The sequence below is a fragment of the Spea bombifrons genome, chromosome 4, assembly GCF_027358695.1.
Source record: "Spea bombifrons isolate aSpeBom1 chromosome 4, aSpeBom1.2.pri, whole genome shotgun sequence".
NCBI classification, from domain to species: Eukaryota; Metazoa; Chordata; class Amphibia; order Anura; family Pelobatidae; genus Spea; species Spea bombifrons.
In genome coordinates, this window is record NC_071090.1 from 73,796,763 (window position 1) to 73,812,774 (window position 16,012).

The following is a 16,012-nucleotide window of genomic DNA, read 5'->3' on the forward strand; positions in this document are numbered from 1 at the left end:
TAAAAAAATCTTTGGACAGATGTTTTTTTATGAACAGTTATCACTTAAAAGTTGCAAAGCACACGTTCTTAAAAGATCTGCTAGCACGATACAGAATTAGGTACGTTATACAATGCATCAGAGTCTTTCACATGCACGTTAGACTTAAACACACTAGCACCTGTCTCTCAGTAAATGAACGTTGGACCATTTTAATAGATAATCAAATTAGTCACTAATGTATATACTGATTCACAGAGCATCCTGGTGCAGTGGCAACCTCCTCCACCAGGCACTCAGAATGGACAGATCGTGGGATACAAGGTGCGTTACCGGAAGACCACCAGGAAAAGTGAAACCAGTGAGATTCTGGTTGAAACTCAATTGTCACAGCTTGTCGCAGGTAAGTGGTGTTGCCTTTATGTTTTTTCTTTTCTCTGTGTGACGCATCTGACTCTTTTCTCGTGCCATTGTTATCCCCAGGTCTGGAACGTGACACAGAATATAGCTTTCGAGTGGCGGCCATGACTGTTAATGGGAGTGGACCTGCCACTGAATGGATGTCTGCAGAGACTTTTGAGAATGACCTAGATGGTAAGGCTTATATGAAGTCTTGCTTAAAATGTCAGTAATTTGGTGAATGATTGTATTGTGGTTATGGCAGGCTAAAATGTATGTGTATGTGAAAAACAATTTGTGTGTATTCATTTTCTTTTTCCGATTTACCTATTTCCCTTGCTAGCTCATTTGGTTAACATATTCCTACTGATGTTTTCAATTTCTTTAATGCTTTTGATTAGTTGCATTGTGAGTTTTTATTTTCCTGCAGAACTCGAGGCATTTTATTGGTATTTCTAACCTTGTTTTTGGATTCCTATATTTGCAGAGTCTCGTGTTCCAGATGTTCCAAGCTCTCTTCATGTGCGCCCACTTGTAACAAGCATTGTGGTGAGCTGGACACCACCAGAAAATATGCATCAAGTAGTGGTCCGTGGCTATTCAATTGGCTATGGCTTGGGCAGCCCTCACGCTCAGACTGTCCGAGTAGACCACAAACAGCGTTATTACACGATTGAAAATCTCGGTAAACAATTCGTATTCTATCTTCCCACTATATGATGCTTCTAACAGTGCATTAATCCGTGTATCGTGATCATCTCAAATAAACTTCACGACAGGATATAGATAATGAAATATGTACACATGATTGGGCATAATATGGGTTTAAGTATAATTTGCTTCCTGATGAAGGCAGCTGAATTTAGTAACTGATTTCTTAAGCAAGCCAATCAGTGGTAGGAGTGTGGCTATAACTTCAAGAATTATACACAAAGTAGTTTAGTGTAAGCTCTTGACTTCAGAGGTAATGCCACCCAAATGCCCAACTGAAGACATTTATTACATGAAAAGCTAAATCAAATTGGGCTTTGGATTCTCTATTTTTGGATGGACTCTTCCCTTAATGGGTGATCCCATGCAAAAATGTTTCCTTGAACATTACCATGCTAAATACAGTAGTGTAGTTTAGAATGGAAGAAATTTTTTTTTATTTTGTCTTCCAATAAACTTCCTTTATTCGGAGACCTGAGGCTACAGTTGTGTTTTTGGTGTGAGCTGCCCAGTTCAGACAGCACACTTAGCTTATCTAATAATCTCCATAGACAGTCAGAGGGTCCCTCTGGGTGATGGACCAAACCTTTATATTGCCCCCCCACAAGACAGTATGACAAAGTTTGTCTAGGAGTTGGAACTAAGATCACTAGAACACTTTCAAGTCACTAATATGCAGCTGTCTAATTTTTATACTGTCTATAGAATTTTACTGTATATAGTAATTTAGGTTGAAGAAAAAACAAAACTCTATCAAATGTCCCTTTCCTGTTGATAAAAAAATGCAACCCCCCCCAACAAAACAACAAAACCCTAAACTACCTCACAAAGGGGAAACATTCCTTCTTGACTTCAAACTGGATTTCTCACGGGATCCACATGCTAATGCTAAAACTAATGCAGTCTTTAGAACGTCTTTGCCCATATTTCAAGGGATCTGTTGAATTTGATAGCACAACCTCTGTTGGTAGTGATTTCCACATCTTGTCCACTTTTGTTCTTTGAACAGGTCACAAGAGTGCAGCCAAAACCAATTTTTCTTTATATATATATGTATATACAAGCAATTTATTATTATTGTGACTACTTTTGGCTCATGTTTTGTAGTGCATTCCCCCACCCTGGACATGTGTGTCTGTTACTACCACTGGACATGAGTTTGTCATGCATTACAGTGGATATAAAAAGTCTATATAACCCAGTTAAAATGCCAGGTTCTTGTGATTTGAAAGAATGGGACAAAGATGAATCATGTCAGAACTTTTCCCACCTTTAATGTGACCTATAACGTGAACAATTCAATTGCAAAATAAGGTGAAATCTTTGGGGGGGGGGCACAATAACCTGGTTGCATATGTGTGCACAGCCTCTGGGGCTGTGTTCAGAATTAACCAATCACATCCAAACTCATGTTTCATCATTCTTAAAATGCCAGGTTCTTGTGATTTTAAACAGGGGTGTGTAGAGTTTTTATATCCACTGTATACTACTGAAAATGTAATGTTTTTCTTGTGCTGGTTGGTCTGTTTTGTTGCTGTGCTAATATAACATTTCTGAAATTTGCTTCAGAATCACTTTAAAATAAATAAATAAACTTCTATGGATTACCTTGGTGTCCACGGGGTGGCACTGCTGTTGAAACGTAAAATGTACTGCTGTGTTGCGGCATCCCCAGGGAACAGAATAGCTTTGTTACTACTCAATAAAAATGTTGCTCTTTGTATCTCTTTCCTATGTAGAACTTTAGCATGTGTTTTCTTTGCAGATCCCAGCTCGCACTATGTCATCTCCCTAAAAGCATTCAATAATGTGGGGGAAGGAATACCCCTGTATGAAAGTGCAGTGACTCGCCAGCACACAGGTAAACCGATACCAGAATATTTCCCATACAGTGGAAGGGCAGCGATTATAGCATTAAACGGTCAGGAAGGGAGATATATACGTGTGTTTTATTATAAACGCTGAATTTCTTTCACTGTCTTTGCTGATGTCAGTGTGAATACTAACAATATATTTTTCTCTTTCTCTTTTTCTTGTATTATTAACCATCTTCACAATTTTTATTTTAAATTGTTATGGTTTAAATTTCAACTTGTTTCTACACCTTTTTATAATGGTTTACTACATTTCTTTTTATCATTTTGCATACAAATATTCCTTGTTTGTATCCCATTATTTTTGTTTTTCACCATATTTCCCAATATTTCCTCGCTATTTTCTGTTTCTATGCCATCTTTCTTTTGGACAAATCTGTGTTTTTCTTTTTTTATTACGTCCCCGTTATTTATAACTCCTGCCCCTTCATACATTGTGACATAGACCCTTCCGAGGTTGATGTTGTTATTGTTCATGCCCCGTACACCCCAGTTCCAGAACCCAGTCCTATGTTGCCCCCTGTGGGGGTTCAAGCATCTATTCTGAGCAGTGACACGGTGCGTCTTACCTGGGCGGATAACTCCCTTCCCAAGAATCAGAAGATCACAGATGCCAGATACTACACTGCACGGTGGAAGACCAACATTCCTGCAAACACCAAGTATAAGGTGTGTAATGGCTATAGAGTGAACGTAGGAAGAGGATTACAAAGGAGATTTGGGTACAAGAAGTATATATTGGTTTTCTTTCCAAAAGTGTGCTTTGTTTGCAATTGATATATGGTTAAACTTATCCAGTGACCTGGGAGAATTCTAGTAGGCACAGTTAGTAAAGAAATTATTGATGAGGATACAATCTTCACGTTACATAGGTTTTTATTCTCTTCTAGTTTGCAAACAGCACCACGTTGAGTTACCTGGTTACTGGCCTCAAACCAAACACGCTGTATGAGTTCTCAGTCATGGTCACCAAGGGTCGCAGATCAAGCACATGGAGCATGACTGCCCATGGCACCACCCTTGAGTCAGGTATACCAAAATCCCATAGTACTTTGTCTATATTTTCATCAGTCTTATTCTTCTGTCAGGATATTGCAAATTCTAATTACGTTTTCATTGCCACTTTAGTTCCCTCCTCTCCTCCCAAGGATGTAACAGTTGTAAGTAAAGAAGGAAAACCAAGAACCATAATTGTGAACTGGCAGCCTCCGTCTGAGGCCAACGGCAAAATAACTGGTGAGATGGGAACTAGGACCTTACCTGATCTTGCCCCGCTATTTGCGTTTGTTTTATTGGGTAGCCTGTTGGGTGTCTTCCATAATCTGTTTAATTCCTTAATTGTCAATTTCCATCCCCAAGGTACATTTGTTTGTGATCTCACTTTATGTGCCCTGCAGGTTACATTATATACTACAGTACCGATGTCCAGGCAGAGCTCCATGACTGGGTAATAGAGCCTGTGGTAGGAAACCGTCTGACTCATCAGATTCAAGAGTTGACCTTGGACACTCCATACTATTTCAAGATCCAGGCACGGAACTCCAAAGGGATGGGCCCCATGTCAGAAGCTGTACTCTTTCGTACCCCAAAAGGTGAGCAAAAAAAAACAAATAATTTAGAGGCGTTTACTTGTGATGCCTTCCATGTTATTATAACAACTCAGTATTTGTCTCAAGGGCAAGCGTGTGAAATTGTCTGGATAACATTTCAATTTGTAGTAGCAAATTATGCTCCTTTGCTTTGTGAATTTGCAAATATTAAACCCACATTTAAAAAAAAAAGTGTTGTAATTAGACTCTTAACAGTACCTGCTACATGTATCTTGTTGCACTAGGGGTTGATACTTGTTCTCTAACAAACATTCTGCTTTCTCCTTTTATTTGTCTTGTGTTGACATCTCCTTCCCTACACGTTTCATTACTCCTACTTATCTCCCCTCCATTTCCCTCTTATTTCTATGGCTCACACCTCTCTAACGCCCCCCACACTTTGCTCCTTACACCACCACCTCCATATATTTCATATGCTTCATGCCTGCAGAGTCGTCACCTTACATGCCTAATAACCAAGGTAATGACACCATCTTTCTTGGGGAAAATATATTTTTGGGTGGGGGCATTATATTTACTTTCTACATATGCCATACTTGGTACTAGAATTATTGTGTACTGTTTTATGGTCACACATTCATTATCTGTGAACGTTTTATAACTTTAACGTCTCTTTCAGCATCTGGTAAAGGCGTCCGCACTTCAGACTCTGGATCCAACACTGGCTCATCTCTTGGAGGTAAAAAAAAAAATCGTACAAGTCATCGCTTTTAAAGTAAACTTGGGATATGTAAGTCTTGGAATGGTTTGGGTGCTAGGGAACAATTTTTTTTTTTGCATTAAAATAATAGATACAGGGTTGTTATATTAACCAACTACCTTCCTGTTCTCAACCAACAGGCAATAACAGCCACCATGGCAGTCCCACCTCACTGGATCAGAACATGCTGCTAACTATCATTGTGTCACTTGGAGTCATCACTGTCCTGGTTGCTGTGGTCATTGCCGCTATCTGTTCTCGCCGCTCCAGTTCCCATAACAAAAAGTAGGTGTGGTGTTTTATAATGGAATTTCTTAACGGGTATTTTTCTTTACAGTGACCTTGTGATCATTGTTAGTCTTTACCATTGAAAAATTATTTTAACATTTCAATTAATCTTCTTAGAAACTTAGAACTTGATGGCAGGTAAGAACCCATTCAGTCCATCTAGTCTGCCTGATTTTCCTGATGTAAGATTCTGACCTTAATCAGTCGTTGGTTTTGTCTTAGATTCAGGATACCCATATGCCTATCCCATACATGTTTAAATTCCCTAACTGTATTAGCCTCTACCATTTCTGCTGGGAGCTTGTTCCACTTAATCTACCACCCTCTTGGTAAACTAAATTAAACCCTAGCAACTTAATTTCAGGCCTTGTTTATTCAAAGAATAATTCAATCATATTTCAAAGTTCTCAGCAATCTAAACACAAAACATTTCATTTTGGTTTCCTTAAATAGTAGGCAGAATGCCAGATACGTGTGTGGCCTCCAATTATCTTGGTTTTCATTCACTAAAGGACGTGGTAGAAGAAATGTCCTGTTCGGCTGGTGAGATGTTGTTTGGTTGCCTAGTGTGGCAATAGGTTATTAGGGCACCCAGGGATGAGCCGGGTGAGGTCTGGATCTGACCAGCCAAGTGAGAAAAAAATCCTGTCGCACTCATTGGTCATTCAGTTTAATATTTATAATTTGTATTCTTATCTTACGTGTCAATAGGAAGAGAGCAGCTTGTAAGTCAGCAAACGGATCTCATAAATACAAAGGCAACTCAAAAGATGTGAAACCACCAGACCTTTGGATTCATCATGAGCGGCTAGAGCTGAAGCCAGTTGATAAATCCCCGGAAACCAACCCAATTTTAACAGATACACCCATTCCTCGTTCTCCTCAGGACATCACCCCTGGTGATAGTACTACAGAAGGAAGCATCCACCAGCACAGCAACTCGTATCGTGGTGAGTACATGATAGAAAGCATATTGTGAAGTAAGTAGGGGTGCTGGTTGGTTGTTAACCACTTGTAGTGTGTATGATGCCTCTTTTAAACAAAACGGTGTTTGAAGATATTGTCGATCAAGTCTCTGTATTGATATAAAAAAAAAAATCTCCTGTTTCCAGGTCTGGAATCTGAGGACTCTGTTTCCTCACTTGTTGGACGCCGTGCAATGAGGCCGAAAATAATGATGCCTTTTGACTCTCAACCCCCACAACGTGAGCACTGAGAATAAAGGGTTTTAATAAGCATGCGCAGTGGATTATGTCAAACTTTTACTGTGTTGCAGAATTTGGCGGTGGTGTGATTGTGTGATGCTACATCAGGGCAGTAGAGCAGTGATTCTAAGGAGAAATCTAAAAGGAGTGGGGGGGTTGTGTTTATTGTCAGTAGAAATCTCTCTGCCACGAGGCGGATAACTGAGTAACTGTATACATGTATAGTTGCCATTTTCATCAATTTTGTGTCTTATTTTGAATGTCCCATGCTCCCTTTCATCCTTCACTGTCCATCTTACCCCTCATTCTTTCTTCAGTGTTACTTCCCTTCTACTTACTGATTTCTCACTGCGCTTCAGCAGCTTTACCATCGCAACCTTACACTACACCTGTCACCGTTCTCTCCTCCTCCTTTTTTCTTCTGCCTTCCTATTTCTCCCTTTGATCTTTTCTACATTATCCATTGTTGTCCATTGTGTCCTCTTATCCTGCTGTCTCTGTGTTTCAGCGGTTGTCAGTGCTCATCCCATCCATTCCCTCGATAACTCTCATCATTTTCGCTCAGTGCCTGGGTTCATGCTGCACGTGCTGGGTGGCCCCCCGCAGGCTGCAGGTGAGAGGGGTGCTCTTGGGCAAGGCAGTAGGTTCCTTACCGTGTACACTGCCTTAGATTTTTGAGGCATTGCACAAGCTTTAAGAGTAAATTGATTCTGAGGCTTGTTAATGTATGTAGATATCACTGGGATGGGTATACCACAACCCAGAATGCCTTTTAAGTCAATCTTATTATCCTCTCGGCAGAATCAGTCCGTCACGCCCCCAGTTGCGACACTGTAGTGGCAGCATCGTCGTCATCTCAGACCGGACCTGAGGAACCAGATCCCCCGGGAGGAAGTTTTTTGCCTGGGTCAATGGATGAAGATTCAGTTGCCAGTGTCCCTACTGCACACATTCGTCCTTCTCACCCCCTTAAAAGCTTTGCCGTGCCAGCTGTTCCAGCTCCAGCCCCTTCAACGGGCTATGAGCCTGTACTACCCAGTTCCCCTCTCCTGGCACAACAAGGTGAGTGCTATCCGATTTCATCTCAGCAGATGTGAGTGATGTTTTTTCGTGTACATGTTAAAACTCTTGTGTTTATTTCAGCCCCAACAGCGCTCTCAGTGAAGACTGCTTCTCTGGGGACTCTGGGTCGAGTACGTCCCCCTCTGCAAGTCACTGTGCCCAATGCCCCTGAACCACTAGAGACCAGCAGGATGCTGGACGGCTCAGAGAGCGTAAGTGTTCCGCTTCCCTATTTATGTTTAGAAATGTTTGTCTTTAACAAATATCCAAACTGCAGATTTTCATTGTTAAAAAAAATGCCTGCTGCAGATGTTGAACTCCAGCCCCCGCCAGCTCATCCACCTTATTTACAGCACGGAACTGCAGGATTGTGACCGAATGATCACATGATTTTTTAGAAATTAGAACAATGGATAGCTATATTAGCACAAAAGTCTTTTAGTCAAAGCTGATTTTTATTGGCTGAACATAGAGAAAGATGTCTTAAGTCACTTAACCTTTCCAAAGAAGTCACTTCAGATGGACAATGATTTTGTCATTTAAAGGAGATACCTCTAAGGTGCCAAAAGCTTTACATCTTAATCTATGCAGACCTTTAAAAGATATAAACTTCAACCAAAGACTCCATGATTTTCCTGGACACTAAAACCAATGTTTATGTGTGCGCACATTCTTGATGTTGTATTATGTCACTGAGTTATGCGTTTTTCCCTTTTATCTGTAGATGACTGGCTTTCAAATACATTTAGTCTCTACCCTTTCCCCTCACTTGTTTTATTGTTTTCTTACAGAGTTATGAGCCAGATGAACTAAGTAAGGAAATGGCTCACCTTGAAGGGCTAATGAAGGATCTGAATGCCATTACCACCGCATGAGAGAACATGCCCCCACCCCAGAGGCGAACTTGACACTGTATGAACAGAGGCAGCACAAACACTCCCAACACAGGTCTCTGTGCCCCAAACACCGTAACCGATGAGGGTGTTGGGAGACCAGACTGTTCACTGAAGCAACTGCCATGGCCTTGGCCCTGGTATTCTGTAGATTGTTGCTATAATGTCCTCTGATTTGTAAGATTTTTTTGGGGTTTATATCAAACAGAAGAGGATTTTTGTGTAATCAGTGGAGGAATATTGTGTATCAACGTTTTTTTTATTTTGTTTTTATTATAATATATATACTTTTCTTCCCCTATCGGGCTTTCAGCTTACAGCTGTGGTTCAGTTTGTACGCTCCATCACATGGGCTGCAAGGCATCTGACAAGAACTTTCCTGTTCCAGCCATCGTTGCTTTTTGTGCAGTGTTCTCAGGCTGTGACACGGCATCCGTCAGCAGCAAGTCTTTCTCCAGCCTCTGTGAGACTTTAAACAGTGTTACTCCCACACCAAACTTTGATCTAAACCTTCTCTCCACGTTTCCGTCCACAAACCGTGCTCTGGACTTATACAAGGCATGACAAAATTGACTCCTGGGGCAGATGTAAATTCCATTTGCAGTCCTGCCCATTACATGAGATAGCACTGTGTGTGCTGAAAACATACAAGTCTACATTTCATTTGATTTGGGGAAGCCTTCCAAGGGCAAGCAATTTGTGGCTTCATGCAGTAGCTGGATGGGTCTCTCTTTAAGCAAGCTGGTCTCCAGCACTTTCATATGATTAAGGCATCCTCCATCTCGTGTACCTTCCTTGTAGATGTATAAATGGAATCCATCACCTTACCCTTACACATCCTCCTGTACATTGTCCTTTCATCCCTCCATTTCTCTTCCACTCCTTTCTGTACAGAAAATTTGTTCTATTTTTTTTAATGCTTTTCTGTAGTGTTTAGAATGTATCCTTTTATTGTGAGCCCGTTTTTTATTTTGTTATTTTATTTTATAACATCATGACTATTATTTGGTATTGGATTTCAATACACTTTTTTATTCAATCAAATTGTACTCTAAGTGTATGTTTGTGTCCTTACCTAATTTGTTGCGCATTTGCCTTGCTCACACCGGAAACTATATATATACATATATATATATATATATATATATATATACACACACACACTCTGATGGTGCTTTACAAGTGACCTTACAGCACAGAAGTGCATTTAGGTTAATACATTGACTATATAGAAGGGACTATAGAGACACAGGCACTGTAAAATCTACAAGGCCAAAGACACCTTTATAATGTAAGCAGACAATGGCTGAATTAAGTAGAAGGATTACAGAAATATAATCTCTGTCCTATTTCCATCAAGTCATTATACCAGAGAGCATAAAGATTGTTCCATAGAAATTAATGATTTTTCCCCCTGTTTTTTTTGTGTATATATAAATATATTAAACCCATCAGTGCGTAAGAGCTGGGAGCAGAATATAGTGATGTATATCCTATAAATGCCTTTTCTTTCAATAAAATGAGCAAAACCATATTTTTGCAAGTCTGCACCAGTTTATTAATAATTTCGTAGATGCAATAGGCATGTGAACTTGTTAGAAAAAAAAGTCCATGATATGCAGCGAACTGTAGACACTTTCCATCCAAAGTGGGTATAGAATGAACATCATATTGAATTGGTTAGACTGTTATACTTTCATCCCTGCCCTACTGAGCTTGCATTTTTTTCTCATGTTACATTTCAACAAATTATCTACCCTCACCCAGTTTTACTTTATTGGGCAGCAATAATTGTGCAGATCCTAAGGGTCAGGAAGTTAAATTAGTCAGTCCCATAGAATACACATGGGTTTATTTAGTTCGATTTGGGAAAAATATCTCCTTGTTCGTTCAGCAATTGTTTAATTTTAATAATCATTATATTAGGGATTATTACTTTTTTTTAAGGTGTATTACTTTAAAGAATGTAGCAATAGTTATATACATATATACCTATCAGCAATAACATTACGACCACTGACAGGTAAATAGATGATGAAGAGAATAACACTAATAATCCTGTTTTTACGGCACCTGTCAGCGGGTGGGATATATTAGGCAGCAAGTGAACATTTCGTCCTCAAAGTTGAGATGTTAGGAATAATGGGCAAGATCTGAGAGAGGACAAAGTGTAACGGCTAGATGACTGGGTCTGAGCAGAAGAAAGGCTCATTAATGCACATGGGGGGGCAAAGGCTGGCCGATTTGGTCAAATCCAACAGATGAGATACTGTAGCTCAAATTGTTGAAAAAGTTAAAGCTGTTCTGATAGAAAGGTGTCAGAGCACACAGTGCGTCGCAGTTTGTTTTGTATGAGGCTTTAGTAGCCGCAGACCAGTCAGGGTGCCCATGCTGACCCATGTCCGGTGGCCAAAGCGCCTTCAATGGGCACATGAGCATAAGAACTGGACCATGGAGCAATGGAAGAAGGTGGCCTGGTCTGATGAATCATGTTTTCTTTTACATCACGAGGATGGCTAGGTGCGTGTGCGCCACTTACCTGGAGAACATATGGCACCAGAATCCATCCATGGAGGGAGGCCCCACCTCGCAACTTAAAGGATCTGCTGCTGACATCTTGGTGCCAGATACCACGGCACAACTTCAGAGGTCTAGTGGAGCCCATGCCTTGACAAGTCAGGGCTGTTTGGATGGCAAAAGGGGGACCTACACAATATTAGGCAGATGGTCATAATGTTATGGCTGATCAGTGTAAATAAAAGCAAACGTTACTGTAGAGGAATTGACACCCTAATTATTTAACCCCTTCGCGACCTTTGCCGGTTCAGGACCGTCATAACAAGAAGGTCACTAAATGACCTTTGACGGTCCTGAACCGTCAAAAAATTAAATAAGCTTAGAAAGTGATCAAGGATCACTTTCTTCGCTTAAACGGCCTTGCTGCAATGCCTCGATGTCGAGGCATTCAGCAAGGCCGAGATCGGCATCGGGGGCCATGTCTGGCCCCTCCCCGGGGCGTCAACAGCCGCCATACATTGTATGGCGGCGGACGCCCGTTTTAAAAGCGTTTAGGAGGCGATCAACGATCGCCTCCTAAACTTAAATGGTGTCGCTGGAATGCCTCGATCGGGAGAGCGGTCACAGCCGCCGCTGCCGGTGATCTTCGCCATCAAGTAAGATGGCGGCGGCCCGGGAACTACAACAATAAAGACGAAAAAGTTCGCTAGAGGGTCTCCAGACCCTCTAGAGAACTGGCTCCACTTGCTGGTTGAATACAGGTACTGCATTCAACCATGCAAGTCAATGGAGCCCAGCTTTCTAATCACTATGTGATATTATTTTGAGCAAGTGCTAAAATTTCTCAAAAATCTCAACAAAGAGTTAAAATAAAAGCACTTCAAATACCCAAGGGGTGTCTAATATATAAAAAAAATGGCTGATGGGGTAAATTGGAGTGGCCTAGCTCACAGATAAGGCATAGTGTACCTATCCAAAATGACTGACCAAAATGGAGAAAAAAAGCGCACTTCCCAAATGTGGCATTTTAAATCTGAAACAACCCAACAAACCCATGCATGTGGGGTATCACTGCACTCAGGAGATGTTCCTGAACACACATTGGGGTGTTGTTTGACAGTGACATATACCAGAACCTGTATATCTATAACTAAAGTACAATTTGTGTGAAAAAAAAAAAAATAATTACTATGACAAAGTTTGACAAAGTGTAGTTCTATAATTGGTGCATGGAAAGGGTTAAAATAACAGCATTTGGAATACCCTGGGGTGTCTAGTTTTCAAAAATATATGGTTTGAATGGGTTAAATTGAGTTAACCGGCTTCAAAGATATTCCAAAGAGGAGAGGGAGGCACAATGACCAAATGACCACCTGAATTACGCATGCCCCAAAAGTAGCCTTTTACCAGCCAAACAATCTGACAAACCACTGCATGTGGGGTATCGCTGTACTCAGGAGATGCTGCTGAACACATATTGGGGTGTTGTTTGATAGTGACATATACCAGAACCTGTATATCTATAACTAAAGTACAATTTGTGTGGAAAAAAAAATAAAAAAAATTACTATTACAAAGTTTGACAAAGTGTAGTTGTATAATTGGTGCATGGAAAGGGTTAAAATAACAGCATTTGGAATACCCTGGGTTGTCTAGTTTTCAAAAATATATGGTTTGACGGGGTTAAATTGAGTTAACCGGCTTCAAAGATGTTCCAAAGAGGAGATGGAGGCAGACTGACCAGATTTGTTAAAAAAGATTTGGAAATCATAAAACGCTGCTTGTACTTATTGCCCTATAACTTACAAAAAACAGCAAAAAAACATAAAAACATTGGGTATTTCTAAACTCAGGACAAGTAGTAGAATCTATTTAGCTAGTTTTTTTACTTGCTTTTTTAGGTGAGTAAAAGATTTTTCAAATAAAAGTCATAAAATGTGTTTTTTTTTCAATTTTTCACCATGTTTTTTTTATTTTTTTTATAGTAAATAAGATGATACGATCAAAATAATGGTATCTGAAGAAAGCCCATCTTGTCCTGAAAAAAACAATATATAACTTATGTGGGTACACTAAATGGGTGAGGAGAAAACTACAGCTGAACACAAGCACCACAAAAGTGTCAAAACAGCCGCGGTCCCACAGGGTACAAAACGAAAAATGAGCCCGGTCCTTAAGGGGTTAATCTAATTGTAATCTTTTGATGACAAAACATTCTAACTCCTCCCTGGTGTATAAGTATGGTGCGCTGAAACTTGTTATAGCAGTATATAGTGATTATACCACAAATAGACATTTTTTCCCTGTTTCTGTCTAAAGTTTATATCTGTAAAAAGGCACGTGTTTTTGTGACTGAATTGAAAAGGGAAAAAAAGCAAGAGAATTTTACTTAAAATATTAGAATAAATGCACCACCTTTCTAAAGCTTCAGGTACAGTTGTTATATTCCCCAAACATGGCAGGCGCAGTTCAAATAACTATGTCTTAACAGACCCCAAATACACTGAAGCTCTGTTTAGCGCTGCCACCACTCGGTCGATAAAGGAAATAGAGATAAGCTGATGGGTTTTCGCTCTCGTTGTGTAATACAATCAGAACAGATGGTGAATCAAGAGAGCGGGTAGGGTGATTGTCTCCAGGCTCCCAGTGAATTGACCTGCTTTAAAATACAAATGTACACATTATCACAAGTGAGAACATTGCAGAATGTTAGTGGCTCTATTTAAGAAAGGGTAAAAAGTAACAACTTTTTTCTTTTAATGTTCGGTGTACATAGTTATTGTTATCTCAGAGATCCAGAGTTATCTCAGGCCCGATTCTTCAGTGCTTGATTTAAAATGTACACTTTTTTTTCTTCAATATCGGTATATTCAGACTATAATTTGCATTACCACTTAGGCGTGCTTACCACATATTCAACAACTTGTCCTCTTGACAAAAATTGGTTAGTCATCTTGGTGTATATATGGTCCTTCGAGGTAGCTGGAGAGGACAGTATGTTGTGTCCACTGTCATCTTCCCATGAATGAGATGGGGCACAAATTCTCTGAGATGCAGGAATAAGCATCATATCATGTGGTCTTCAGTAGTAATGTATTGCATAACTATGTGGTCATACTTTTTTATTGCATCTTTATGCACAGTGCTGCATTATTTTATTCCTACTCTCTGATAGCCTTTGTCCTGCAGTTCACATATTTAATTTCGTAATATTCCCTTTGTAATCCATGCTACATGCCTTAAGTAATACATTATATGATCATTGGTTAGAAAGATCAATACGTTGCCTTTCTGTGGTTTGCCTGATACCTTGGCACTTGGTTAATAGATGCAACCTTTTTGGTAATTGGAGTGACTTAAATCATGTGACTGTACATAACCTATCACCAGGGATAAGCAAATTGTCTGTGTAAAAGCTTTTACTTAAAGCACATATCAATGCAGCATGCCATCTTCTATAGATGTTGGAAGAACCCTACCTGTGTTTTTTTGGGTCTTTTAAGATGTCTTCAACCAAAGGTGTGCAAGGGCTTCCCAAGGTATGATGAGAGCCATTGTCATGGGTGTTAAGAGCTACACAGAATTGCCTTCTGCATGAATGACCAATAGATCCATCAACTACGATTCGTGAACCCAAGCTGTGTATTAGTAAGCACATTTTGCTTAGATTGGCTTTAGCTAATGCCTTGGAGGTCCAAACAAAATGCTCCTGGGCACATTGGTGCAATGTGACCGAAGGGTACGTTCTCAAGGAGATAAAGTGTGGGCTCTCCCAAACCTATGCATAATGAGTTGAAGAAATTAAAAACATGTTGGCAGAGAAGCCCTGCGATTTCCACAACCCCAGCTATGTGTTAAAGTGCATGCCCAATGTTAACCTTCAGCTATCACTCTTTCCTGGATCTGTAGTATTTGTAAGCAAAAAGTTAAATAGTGACATCTGACATTGAATACATTGCCTGAAAAATGCATGGGTAGCATCAGATCTTGCTTTACAATTGAAATGTAAGAAATTTTGAATTCAGTTTTTTTTTTACTTTGAAATGTTAAAATTGTGCCGGCTCCCGATGTTCTCAGTTCACTGGTTCCATATGGTCTTCATGGATCATGGCTGTCCCAATCTCCTCCATCCCAGTATGGAAATATATCTATTAAGAAGCTCACGGTGGAAATTTGGTAGAGAGCCCAGGAACGCCAGTGACATAACACACCTGTAAAACACATTCCCCCTCCTTATATTGTAATAGCATATTACCACTAACCACGATGGTTACTTGATATCATTGATACGCATCGGTTAGCTTCCATTACAAATTAAGACATTTTACAAAACTATTTCTTTAATGGGATTTTTTTTGGTGCAAACTTTTTTTCTTTTCATTTGCATTTGCTCAAGCACTTTTGTTTCAGAACGTTGTTAGGCCTATTTCTGGTTGGACAATTATCAAGCCTCTCTTCTTGTCTCTCGAGTCAAACATTATCGACACATTAAATATTTTCAAATTTATTGAAACCCAGAAATTTAGTATAGATATATATTAATTTTTATTTTGAAGATTTTATTACAAAAATCAATATAACAAAACAAAAAAGGATACCTCTTTAAAACAAAGAGGTTGTTGGCAAATTGGTGAGCCGTGATCATGAAGGTGTTTTTTTTTTTCCTCTGTGCAAAGCGCTAGCTGCTGTCAGGTATAGTTGTCTTATGCAAAATCCAAACTGAACCCCTGAACTGCCCTGGGGTTCTTCAACTCATTGGTCTTCAAGAGGTCAA

The 16,012-nt window shown here is 39.8% G+C and overlaps 1 protein-coding gene across 9 annotated transcripts in view; it reads left to right on the forward strand.

Moving 5' to 3' along the window:
- Positions 1-9,765, forward strand: part of NEO1 (neogenin 1) — a 63,530-nt gene extending 53,765 nt beyond the window's left edge. For 2 of the 9 annotated variants that reach the window (XM_053465004.1, XM_053465007.1), the window contains exons 13-29: positions 238-382; positions 463-573; positions 866-1,063; positions 2,855-2,950; positions 3,409-3,632; positions 3,854-3,992; positions 4,092-4,199; positions 4,361-4,555; positions 5,004-5,033; positions 5,193-5,252; positions 5,414-5,558; positions 6,273-6,511; positions 6,674-6,766; positions 7,275-7,379; positions 7,568-7,828; positions 7,910-8,040; positions 8,620-9,765. In XM_053465004.1, coding sequence (XP_053320979.1) covers positions 238-382; positions 463-573; positions 866-1,063; positions 2,855-2,950; positions 3,409-3,632; positions 3,854-3,992; positions 4,092-4,199; positions 4,361-4,555; positions 5,004-5,033; positions 5,193-5,252; positions 5,414-5,558; positions 6,273-6,511; positions 6,674-6,766; positions 7,275-7,379; positions 7,568-7,828; positions 7,910-8,040; positions 8,620-8,703 — 2,364 coding nt within the window. In that variant the 3' untranslated portion in view covers positions 8,704-9,765. The remainder of the gene's footprint in view (positions 1-237; positions 383-462; positions 574-865; positions 1,064-2,854; positions 2,951-3,408; positions 3,633-3,853; positions 3,993-4,091; positions 4,200-4,360; positions 4,556-5,003; positions 5,034-5,192; positions 5,253-5,413; positions 5,559-6,272; positions 6,512-6,673; positions 6,767-7,274; positions 7,380-7,567; positions 7,829-7,909; positions 8,041-8,619) is intronic. The other 7 variants (XM_053465006.1, XM_053465010.1, XM_053465009.1 and 4 more) reach the window with 4 other exon arrangements.
- The last annotated feature ends 6,247 nt before the right edge of the window (positions 9,766-16,012 follow it).